Source organism: Grus americana, chromosome 4 (genome assembly GCF_028858705.1).
Source record: "Grus americana isolate bGruAme1 chromosome 4, bGruAme1.mat, whole genome shotgun sequence".
Taxonomy (NCBI): Eukaryota; Metazoa; Chordata; class Aves; order Gruiformes; family Gruidae; genus Grus; species Grus americana.
In genome coordinates, this window is record NC_072855.1 from 56,420,598 (window position 1) to 56,433,198 (window position 12,601).

General features: G+C 36.0%; 1 protein-coding gene across 11 annotated transcripts in view; it reads right to left on the bottom strand.

Annotated features, from left to right (window-relative positions):
• Positions 1-12,601, bottom strand: part of TBCK (TBC1 domain containing kinase) — a 115,282-nt gene that overhangs the window by 60,678 nt on the left and 42,003 nt on the right. For 10 of the 11 annotated variants that reach the window (XR_008576973.1, XR_008576974.1, XR_008576976.1 and 7 more), the window contains exons 12-19: positions 12,082-12,181; positions 10,094-10,143; positions 9,590-9,719; positions 8,597-8,695; positions 7,237-7,299; positions 6,231-6,357; positions 5,565-5,615; positions 3,945-4,028 (exon numbers count right to left, since the gene is read on the bottom strand). Coding sequence is in view for 7 of the 11 variants with exons in the window: in XM_054824770.1 (XP_054680745.1) it covers positions 3,945-4,028; positions 5,565-5,615; positions 6,231-6,357; positions 7,237-7,299; positions 8,597-8,695; positions 9,590-9,719; positions 10,094-10,143; positions 12,082-12,181 (704 nt within the window). In the remaining 4 variants the exon portion in view is untranslated. The remainder of the gene's footprint in view (positions 1-3,944; positions 4,029-5,564; positions 5,616-6,230; positions 6,358-7,236; positions 7,300-8,596; positions 8,696-9,589; positions 9,720-10,093; positions 10,144-12,081; positions 12,182-12,601) is intronic. The other variant, XM_054824771.1, reaches the window with a different exon arrangement.

Consider the following 12,601-nt stretch of genomic DNA (forward strand, 5'->3'; position numbering starts at 1 on the left):
AATCCGGCAGTTGAGGTTTTAAGGCAATGGGGCTTTAAGGTTACCATTTCTATGATCAGTAACATCTTCATTTATATTTTTTTGGAACAGATAAGGAGAAATTCTTATTGTAAAAGATAAAATGTATTACCTCTTCAGCATGGCACATTAGGCTGATGTGTACAATTTCATTAAGTTGTCTAAATAACACTTGCTTTTAATTGGAAGAGAAGCAGACCGCAGAACACAGACACTGACAGATTTCTCTCTCTCTCTCTCTCTCCATTCTGCCCCTCTCCCAATTTTGTCCACACTGTCATATGCTTTGTTAGAAGGAAGATGAAGAGGCAATAACATTGCAGTTTTGTAACAGATGGCAATTCCTTCTCCTCCACGCTCCCAAGAAGAGAGTAATTAAGGCCCAGACAGCTCGTTGAGGGAAGAGCGATAGAGAATGTGAGCCCTGCTCCCAGATAAGAACATGCTGACATCTCACAGCTCCACAGACTACTGTCCCAGAATATAAGCCCCCAAACACCAAGTCCACACAGCTCCACAACTTAGCTGTCCAGAGCTGCTGTTGCTTCCTTTAAAGTCTATTGGAAGGACTAGACACCTGTAACTGTCTCTTTTGGGGACAGCAAGTAGCTGCTGCCTATTACTCAGTTTGTCTTCATCCCTGAAGTGGCAAAATTAAACTCCAATTCCACTGCTAAGAAACACAGACTCTGCTGGGATAATTCCACACAGACTCCTTTATTTAAGAATAGAAGCGGGTCTAAACATTCAGTTACTTATAGACTCCTATCTTAGTTAAATCTTGATTATCTGCACTCAAGTTAGTTCCTCTTAGTTAGGTTAAGCCAGCAAGTTAGAATGATGACTCTAAAATAATTTTATTTTGACTAGAAATTATAAAAGCTGATTCTGCCTCAGGAGGACTGATAAACAATGCTCTCACTATAAGAGCACAAGGTAAACAAACCACAGCCCTACTGCAAATTATACTTGAAGGATGCCTATTTCTCCAAGGTAAGTTGCAATAAAAATTAAGACCTCTTGAGCCTACTTCAGAGTTTTACAACTTTTGCCTCGGGCTGCAAAGACAAAGCCACAGCACATGAAACCTCTTATGTGGTTTCTGGCATCTTAGGAATGCCAGCCTCTGCTCTCTGATATTGCATTTCTATTATATGCCACAGATGCCCTGGCAGTACTCAGCTGGGCAATTAAGTGGGTAAACAGACCCATGCTGAGTTCTGTGTCACCAAGGCCAGACTACTTTGGAGCTACTCACATCTCTCACGTTTTCTCAGCTTCAAGCCAAAGTTATTCTTATCCACATGCATACAAGTTAGGGAGACAACTGAATCCATGCCTTTAATTCATACCACACTACATGATAATGATTTTTAAGAAGTGCATCTCTAAGGTGCATCTTCAATCAGTTTTATTTCATGAAACAGCCAGTAATCACAAGTCAGGTATAGCAAACCAGTATTCCTACACATTCAGCTGTATGCTGGTGAAAACAATTTCATAATTAGCTTCCCTGAACCACATTTAATTTAAAAATGAAGATTCGTGCCCATGATGGTTCTCTACAGATATTCTACAGGTTGATAAATACCATCTTTATTTGACTAGCCTGTCTCATCAAACGTAATTACTGTGTGGGATTACATGTTTAATTAAGGGTCTATTGAAAACACACAAATCTTCACAAAAACGTATTGCTTAGGTCCAGCCAATCGCTGTTGGTTAGAATCTTATTATATCAATTTTTGTTTTACATAATTGGACATTTGATACCCAAGCCCCTTTAACTGCTCTTGCTTCCCATTTCAAGTAAGGAAATATATCTGATAAGCTTAGAAAAAAATCCTGTCTTCGTTGTATAGTACAAGCTCAGAACTGAGGTACGTTGAACTCTGTAGTTTGAAAGATTCTTCCCATCCACCCCTACATGGAAGATACAAAGGAGCTAAAATTGCAGTAGGCAGTTAAATGACACATTCGTAACACCTTCTTCCAACCCAATAAAGCAGGGAAATTACACAGAATTTTACTTTAAAATTGTACTTACACATCGGTGTTTGACATATGACCCTAGAAATGATTAAATCAGAATACTGAAAGAATCATGAAAGGTCCAGTCTCCCCGAGTCCTTGACGATGCCAGATGTTGCACAGGAACTCAAGAACGCCTACACTATTTTGGTTCACGGAATCCTACTGACCTATATTTCTAACTTTGGCTGATACATGTTTTTGTAAAGCCCCTTAGGAATAACATCAGGGAACTCTAGAGAGCAAAAGTATTATTTTATGGAAGAGTATACCCCCTTGAGAAAAGTCTTTACCAAGCTACTAATCTTGAAGTCTAAAGCTGCTGTCTCCACAGGAACATCTGATATAATATACTTACTCTTTTCATCTTTAGACCTTTACTGATCCTTTTTTTCCAGCAAGCACTCTTTCTTTACAGACAAAAGGATGAAAACAAGTTCTCTTGAATAGTTTTTCCAAACACCTCTTACTCATTGTCTTTCATATGTAAACTCTCCTAACCACTATGTTCTCTCCTTATATTAGCTCTCTCCCTATTATCCAATATGTAACTGCTTTTCTGTCAAACTATTTTTTGTCAATCAGTTCTTAATTTCCTTTCATTTTTTGAAGACAAAAAATGACAGACACTGTTTCTAAGTTGAGGAGTTTCACAAGTTATATACAACAGAATTTCTTTAAAAGAAATACAAGGATATCAAGCCATGCTGAAACCCAGTATTCGATAAACATTCATAACTGCTCGCAAATTAAAAAACCCATGCATTACCACTTGCTTTTTTAAACTACTGATGGCTTTTCAAACAGCTTCTTTTGTTTTTTAAAAACTGTCTGCAAGACTAATTATCTTTCCAACACAGACCGTGCCAAGGTGGCTTTCTAGGTGTAGACAACTCCTTCTTCATGTTTCCATGAAATTTACAATTAACTTTCAAGTAGAACAGACATTTACCTCCTAGCTATTGTTTTAATTTCACTGCATTACCTGTATAGTTGTTGAAGACTGAACTACAGAACATTATTCCTTAGGGTTCTCCAACTCCTGTCCTGCATTGAATGACATTATCTTCTGTTCAGTAAGAAATTCCCCTCAAATCCCTAACTCTCTGAATACCATAACTTCCATTCTCTGAGGAGTCCCTAGTTTGTACTGTTCCTATTCATTTTCTCTCACTGTCAAAATAGCTCCTGTAACAGTATGATTTTAATCACCTGAAGGGTAGGTCTTTACAAAATAACACTGGAAAGATTACAGCTTCTTTTTACAACTTTGCACAATCAACTGACTCTTAGCTTGGATATTACACAGAACTTTTTGTGTGTGTGCACAATTTTTTTTTTCTCCTGCCTGAATCTTTATCCACTTATTTTGTTCCTAGTTTACTTGCAGAGCTGTGGTTCTTATTTATCTAAAATAAAGCTTTTGAAAGAAATAGGTGGATATTTCTACAGTGTCATTCTAATTCTATTCCAATTTTACCATTTGAAAAAGTGTATTTATATATCCAGAAATAATTCTACTTCTCTTAGGGGAAAAAAAAAAAGAAAAAAGAAAAAGAAAAAAGAAAAAGAAAAAAGAAAAAGAAAAAAGAAAAAGAAAAAAGAAAAAGAAAAAAGAAAAAGAAAAAAGAAAAAGAAAAAAGAAAAAGAAAAAAGAAAAAGAAAAAAGAAAAAGAAAAAAGAAAAAGAAAAAAGAAAAAGAAAAAAGAAAAAGAAAAAAGAAAAAGAAAAAAGAAAAAGAAAAAAGAAAAAGAAAAAAGAAAAAGAAAAAAGAAAAAGAAAAAAGAAAAAGAAAAAAGAAAAAGAAAAAAGAAAAAGAAAAAAGAAAAAGAAAAAAGAAAAAGAAAAAAGAAAAAAAAAAAGAAAAAGAAAAAAAGAAAAAAAAAAAGACTTACCTTGAATAACATGAGAATTATCCTTCAGAAAGAAGTTATACAAATACTTTGGGATAAAAGCAGACATGCAGGCATATGCCAGAGCTGAAAGAATTAGAAAAACGTATTCAACTATGGAGGTACAAACATAAGTACACTTAAAAAAATTCATTATTAAGCAGATAATAAGCAGAAATACTTAAATCAATCTATACACAAAAATGATTGTAAAACACACAGGAAAGGGCACATTCCTCATTAAAGAATTTTTAAAGCTCCTAAAAAAGTCTCCTTCTGTCACTGAGTAATCAATATTTTATACTTCTCAGTGACAAAGTAATGAGATGATGTTTGGAAAGCCATGGTGATGTTTGTATCAAAAAAGGAAGGTCCCTGGATGAATAAAATTTCAGAAGACAGTTTCAGACAATTGCATTGTTGCAGTCTTCTGAGTTTTCTCCTATAGAACTTAGGCTCAGTTTATGCCCCATCAGACTCGCCTCTTGTCTCCTACTTCAGCTCAGAAAAAACACTGAGTGAAATATAATCAATAATACTGTCAGAAAGATGGGTAAAAACATCATAAATTTCTCAACTGCTCCTCACATACATAACAAATATAGATTAGAGGGTAAAAACACTAAGTGTTTATGCTCTTGATTAATTCCTGGGAACTTGGCTGAGAGACAATCTATTATAATACAATTCTTAGCCATGGTGCTAGACCACAGATATAAAAAAGAAATATGGGTTTGTCATAAATTGTTCAAAGACAAATATAATTTTGGACGGTTCTAAGCAAAACATCAGATTTATACAAATATGACATAGCATCATGTTATAAATGAGTTCTGTGTTACAACTTTTCTAGTGTTGAAACCACTTTTTAAATATCTGCGCCAAACGTGTATAATTAAGTTCATTAACCAGAACACAAAATTTTACATAATTCACTACTATTATATTTTGCTTTAATGGGAAGGAAACCAGGTTCTCCAATTAAACTGTATAGGAACATGTCCAAGAGCAAGAAAAATCTGTTGAAATATTTAAATTAGTATGCACAGCAGGCATAATAGAAGGCATTGCCCTAAGAAACTCATTTTCCCACACACAGACCTTATATTAAGCAAGCCAGGTGCAAAAGAATAGAAGATTGGACTAGACCTATTCTGAACAAATCACATTCTAAGCAGATAAAGGCCACATATCCAAAACTGGTCTGATAAGCTTTTAGGCATTTAAAACCATCATCAGCTTTTCTGAATAAAGCTGGTCTGACAGGTTAACAGGTTAAGAAATAATGCATTCACATTAAACAAGGCTGAACTACAGCTTCACTGAGAAAGACAAGTACTAGAGAAGCATTTCTTACTTTTCTATAATCAAGTTATTTGTGCTTTTATTATAGTACTTGGCAATAAACACACACAGGGTTTGAACCCCTGCTTGAAGAGCAGTACAGTACATACACTTTTCAAAAACCAACCATTTCTTTTGACCTGTCGCAATAAAAGCTTTAAAATTCCTTTGTAGCTACAGGAAGTTTCCATTTATAAGCAAGTGCACCCACATCTGTCTACAACTAGATACAGATGACAGACTGTTCCCCATTCACCCTCAGCAGAAAAACGTACTCACCTTCATTGTTAAAATTCAAGTACAGAAACGGTGCACAAAGAGAGTCAAGACCTAAAGAGAGAAGAGCCATGAAGAAACGCCATAAGGAGCTCATTTATTGTGATGCACAAGATAAATTCATTAATTTACCATGAAAATTTGCATACTTGATACTGATTATAATTCTGCAATGTCAGGCTTCACATGTAATCCTGAGAACAACTGCGAAATCAATGCACGAAAACAGAGGGGATTTCAAATTGTTGAACTATAATGCTGAATTGATTATTCTGCCAAGGCTTCCAAGAAATGCACTTTACCATCCCAAGAACTTGCTCAGTAACTTCTGCAGTTTTATGTTGGAACTGAACAGTAGGCAACAGACTGTTTTTTTGGTTGGGTTTTTTTTCTCTCTCTCTTTTGTTTTTTTTCTTTTTCCCTCCCCCAAAAATAAAGTGACTGAACTTAAGGAGAGCAAATAAATAAGAGCAGGGCAATTTTGCATTAAAAATAAAATATTAATTATTAGGATTCTAAATTTGCAATAACCCGCAGATTCGTTGTTCAAAAGAAACAGAAATGAAAGCACTCAAAGTTTACATTGCTGGGGAGAAAAGGGGAAGGTATTTTTAAGTCAGTCATACCTTTTCAGTTAAGTATCTGTTGTTGCCAATTAGTCAAACTCACCTTGCCAGTACACCAAATCAGGATGGGAAACAACCCAGGCCTTCAATACACGTCTAAACTTTGCATGACCCTCTGGTGATGACAGCAATTCATCATACTGATGGCAACGAGGAATATCAACTTCAATCTGCACCACAGCCAAGCATGTAACATAAAAAGAAATCAGGATAAGTGGGGTAGTACTACAGCAATCTTGCAGCACTAGAGGTGGAAGTCAGCCAAAGAATGTAGGTCAGAACACCATCATAAACACAGTCTGCTTCCTCCATCACTCTCAAAAGCAAAACTGAAAAGGGACAGGGGACTAACAGCCCTGTCAAAGATTAAAAATAGAGATTTGGGTTTTTTTTTCCTTTCCAGATTTATATTTTTAAAAGGGTTCTAACCCTTGAAAAAGGCAGAAAGCAGATTACAGTTACAGTTTTTTTCTGACCCAACTTTTGGACACATTTCAGGCGCTAATATCACTTTCTCTAAAGGATCATCAAATCAGAGTTCTCAAAACGTTGTACCCAATTTGATGGAAAATATTTCTTCACCCAGTTGAAAGGAACAGCTGTTGCTTGTGACGTCTTTATGTCTGACAAGACTTCTTGGAGAACCAAATTGCTCAGGAACCCATTTCTGTGAAGCATAGCTCACCTTACATGATCTCAGGATACTCAGCACTATCTGGTACAAGGTCCAACAGGCACAACAAACACTCAATAAAAACAGGACTTCTAACAATACATCAATAATATTGTTCACTACACTTTGTTGCTGCTGTAGAAACAGTAATTCTGAAGTAAAAGAGGATTTCACTTTCCAGGTTATAACATAATTTGAGTTAAACTACTTGTTCCTATTGGTTTTGCAAGACTCTTGCAACAGCATGAATAAGGTTAGAGGACAGGGGAATCCCTTCAGTATTATCAGCCACATCTGCTGTAATAGGCAAATGACTGGTGAAAAAGATCTTTGCATTACTTCAAGTGACAAAATTTGATAACACTGGAAGTCTTACTTGTCTGTCTGTAGGAATTGGTGTGTCTTTATCAATGGCATCATATTTTGCTTGTATGGCACCCTAAATGTGGAAGAAAAATACTTGAATTTAGAAAGCCCTTACTAACATAAATGTATATTACAATGTACACGCTGATATACAGAAGATGACTGTTTTTCTCGGATGCTTTAGTTAGCAACTTGTTTTTCCTGAAAATTTTTTCCAGAGTACAGAAAATTCTAACAGCTGAATTTTAACAAAATAATCTTTATTCTGTTATAATTCAGGAGATATAGACCTTTCTGTGACCTCCTCTGTATGATCTTCATTGATTTTCAGCTGTTTATGCAGAAAGTTACATACCTGATAGTTTTCCATTTTCAAGTTAAGAAATGCTCTCAATTTAAATTCAGTGCTTACCTCAGCCACTGGCAAGTGGCTTTCAGCATCATCTCTGTAAAGGCACTGAATCCAACTGCCTGTTAATTAATATTGATATTACCAATATACACTTCTCTTAAGTAGCCTGTCCTTGCATGAATCCCAAGACAGGCATGCTAACAAGTTCATCTTGAAGTTATGGGACAGGGAAACACTACCAGCATTGTACAGATGGTAAGCTGATGAAGCACGAGAACTGACTCATCTCCCAAGACCCAGGCTACAATCCTGACCAGCAGTTAGTTGTTCCTTACCTTTACAGCTTTTTTTGGGGTCATATTATATAGCGCTCAGCAGATCACGTCCTAAGCTAAACATCCTAAATAACCTGGGATGTGTTATTTACAAGAACCTCTTTGCTGCACTACTGCAGTTTGCAAGCAGGGTAGATGAAAGAGCCAGGTATTCAAGCAATGTCTGTAAGGAATCCTCATTTCTGGGACATTCCTTTCTAGTCCTTTGTCCAAAAGGGTTAAATTTAATTTATTTATTCTCCAGTGTTTGGAGGAAGTGCATTGATTGGTAGGTGAGAAAAATACATCTGATATGTTTCATTCTGTTTTGCCCAACTATTGCTGACTGGAGCAGAAGGATTCAAACTACATTTGTCAAAAATATTAAAAATAAAACAAATAAACCCTATTAACTACCAATTGTATTTAAACAATCTAGCTGTATGGGTAGCATTTTTCCACCCCATCATCAAAATTAAAGGCAGTCAAGTTTACATACATTTTCTGAAATCAGATAATGTTAGAGACAAGAAGCGAGTTTGTCTGAACATTGCCTTTGTTCACAGAATTTCATAACTAATTTTGTTTGAAATTCCAGTAATTCTACCTGCCAAGTCTTCAAATTCATTCCAGCTTCCCTGTCGATCCCATTCCCTCCCCAGTCAGTAGTGCAACTTCTGCAAATACACTCCCATTACCCTTACCTCAACACCCAACAGGGCAGCCCAGGTTATGCCTCTCAGAAGAGGAGGGATGTCAACCCTGGCTTCTCTCCAAATTTGGTTCTTCTTATATGGATAGGCCTACAAAGAGAAGGGATTAACAGCAAAAAATGTTACCATGTAACTGAAACAATTGAAATCCCAATCCTGGGGCAGTCTTTACCCCAAAGGACAATTGCTGTCAGCCTGAATGGTGAATGCAAGTTTTACAACAAGTAAATTTCATTCCTAACTGGAAGATCTGGATGGAGGACTACTGCTTGATGTTAAAATACTCACTCCTCCTCATAAATGTATTCATGGGCTGGTTCACTGGTTATATATATTTACTAATCCAAATTTTTATTAAAAGATTTTTTTCTTCATTATATGTTTCTCTTCATACTATGTATCCAACTTTGTTTTATTAAACATTTCTAGTTTACACCTTCCTAAGTAGTGCACTCGATGATGCACATCAGCTCTCTCTCATTCTTAAGCAAAAATGCATCCTTCTGCATACATGTAAATTAGGGACTAGTATTTTTCCCCCTCAGTATAAAACCCGTATTTCTAACATGGCACTGCTACAGTAAAGACTGGTATTGTTTTCAAGTACCTTCCTGCTTGGAAATGCAGAAATGTTACAGACATATTTCTACCTACAATAGCTTAGTCTATTATGAAATAAAGAATACAGAAGTACTTTCTGCAGTACATAACAGGTATTAGCAGCAGTTCTATTTTCATGTGCATACTTTAAATCTACTTTTATAATCATTGCTACTGAAAAGACCTAATTATCTTTTTTTTTTCTTTTTTTTTTTTTGTTCTTCTCTCCTTTTCCCAATCTTCTTATACTTCTGTAGGGTTTTCTTCCCCCTTTCCCACTGTGGTCTCTTGTATCTCCGCTTCCTTTTTCAATTACTTGGTCATTTAAAAATCCTCTAATTAACAGACCAAATCCAATTATCCAGCATCAGAAAAATTCCATACCTTCAACAGCCTGTCAAACAGGACAATTCTGTTTAGCTGGTACTCTGTGTCCCTCTCCCGGATGATCAGAGGAAGACTAGCAGCTGCAGACAGCTCATTACTACTATTTGAATGAGATAAAGTTGACTGGCTGGAAAAAGCATTAGGATAGCAGTAGTGAACTGATTGTAGAAATACAAATCATTGTATATGAAAAAAAAAAAAAAGAATATCCTGTGTGGCATTTCTGAGTCAGAAACAAGTATAAATGGATAATTTTGAATATTCAACACAGTTGATTTCCAGAACAGAACCACAGGCTAGGATCCTCAGTTTGGTATCAGGGCCCTAAGCCTACCAGTGCGGAGCGCTTATCAGCTCTTGTTGACTTTAAGAGCCAAACAAGGACAGTTAGGTTTGCTTCTGGAAGACAGTTGTGTCTAGCTGTGCAGTGTGCCACTCAAATGAAACTAATAACTCAAAATTCAGTCTCTTATACACATACAAACTTAGACACACACTTACTCATCTTCAAGCAATGGATAAAATGCTTCCCCACCAACATCTTTCAGTCTCTGAAATGAAGAATAAAAATAATTCATTATCAGAATGCTGCTCAGAATTCAAGTGGAAATAGTTAGTGGAATATGAAAACTATTAATTAGCAATTAATTTACCAAATTTAGTAGCTTGCCTTGAGACCTAAGCATCAGCCCAGTCCTCCATCAGCAAAGAAACATACAGCCTTTAATGCTAAAAACTTTTGCTAATACAAGCTTTTTGAGTTGATGGAAGTTCTGCTGCCTGAAGATAACACTCATCTCATTCGTAAACCTATTTCCACACAAAAAAATAGCTTCCATGAGCCATGGATTAATAGATCAATAGTATTACATAGCTCTTTTTCTTTTCCTGATTCTTCTACATGGACTTCCTATCCAAGTAGCTGCAAAGCAACCACACAACTTGGTTTTATGCTTTTAATCAGTTCAAGAGTTATGCAAATTTGAGATCCTTTTAGTAGCAGCACCTGAAAGCTGCACAGAAATACAGACACTCTCTGGAAAGGTGACAGACAAGCATGCCTGGACTTTTGCCTGAAGTTTTCAGACATCTTTGGTGCATTGTGATTAATGTTTAATACCATCCTCCCTGCAGTGCTCTGTTTTGCAGTTCAATCCCTAACTTAAAGGCATACAGCACACAGCCTGTTCCTCCTGGGACTGACAGAACAGTTCATTCTCAGTTCATTCAGTACCAATTCTCTTTTGATTATAAGCATAGCGCTCTGCTCTAAGAAAGGTGTTTGAAGAATTGCATAAGTTCAAAAATTTATTTCAACTAACATTGCAAGGTTCAGGTTTATATCTTCTCCAAAATAAAACTTCAGTATATACTTATTTGCTGCTGTCTTTATAGAAGTAGGCAGCAATATCCAAAATTACAGATTAAAAAGTTTAAAAAAAGTCTTAAAAGCTGCCCTTTTGTAGGAACAACAGTAGGAGGTGCAGTGCGTATTACCTTTCAAATAGCTGCTACATATTCTTTACCTCCTCCCACTAACCAAGCCAACAAAATAACCCAGTTCTTTGGTCTGTTTTCACGCATTTGTGTGAAGAAATGCAAAATTCTACTGAAGGAATATGTTTACACAGTATTTGCCACATTGCCCCCAAAATTCAGGTAATGGTGGCAGAGATCAAGACTTCAGGAGTCACCTTCCTTTCCATATTAACCCCTGTAAACATATGGGAAGGTTTTTTATAAAAACTGCGACAGAACTGCATTTGCTACTATAAAAAGCAAGCTGCAAACAGTGCAACATGAATTTCTAGTTCTACAGCAATAAAGCACTACATGTGCAAAGACATGCGAACAATTACAACATTTCAGTGGTACAGGCAGTAAATCCTGTAACTGATCATTACACCAGGCAAAATATGTTGATTTTTCCACTGAAGATGGAAGAAAACTGCATTTCTGCATTTTGGCAAAATGGTTTGAAATGATCTTTTGAACTAGTTGTTTAAAATCTATATATTGCAAAGATCAGTAATTAACTACTAGAAACTTGGTACCCAACTTTAAGTATAAAGCCCTTAAGGAGCTGCAAATGAATTGAGTTGATCTTTCTTTTGAATATTGAGAGCCACCTAGAGACAGGAATTAAAGAACGCAAGAAGACACTCACTGTCCAATTACTTTAGCAATCGTGGAGAATAACAGGTACTACAGAACTACACCAGAACAAAGCAGGTAACAAAAATAAGGAAAGGGAGGAACACAGGAAAGAGATGGAGAAACAGAAGATAAATCAAATTTAGTAAGCTTTTGCAGAAAAAGGAATTTAATAGCATAAATCTGAATCTGACTCGGATGCCAAGAAGCATTCTCTTGAAATCAGTAACATTGTCACTTGTAGGAATCACAGCAGGAGCTGCTGTTCTATATTCCCTTTAAACAGACATTTCTGCAGTGAAGACATACGAACAAGTGCACAATATTCTTCTTACATTTCGGAGCTGGCAGAGAGACAAAGTCACAGTTGTGTCATCTAGGAGGGAACTTCTATCTCGTCCTTGCCCAAAGCTCTCACCATCTTCTAATAAAAAGCTTCAAAAGGGAGAAAAAAAAAAATCAGGTCATTTTATAACATAAGACTTGAGTTAGAAAAAAATAGAAAATTCTTACATCAACCGGTTTCCTCTTTAAAACAAAATACTAGCTCTTAGAAGTATACTATATTGACTAGGCATGGCATGAAACCTGCTATCGAGGGAATGTACAATCACCTTAAATTATTCAAAGAATTTCTGCTGTTAAAAGACACATTTCAGATTTTCTATAACTTTGGTTTGCACACAAAGAAAGAGTAATGAGATATGGGATTAATATTCCCTTTTATTCCTTGACCTGGCACAGACCAGGACTGCCATTTATTGCGAAAAGGAAAAATAAACCATTATTGCCATATGAAAGGCATTTCCCACCATGACCAGGAAAAAAAAAAAAAAAAGCACAGAAGTTTCAAAC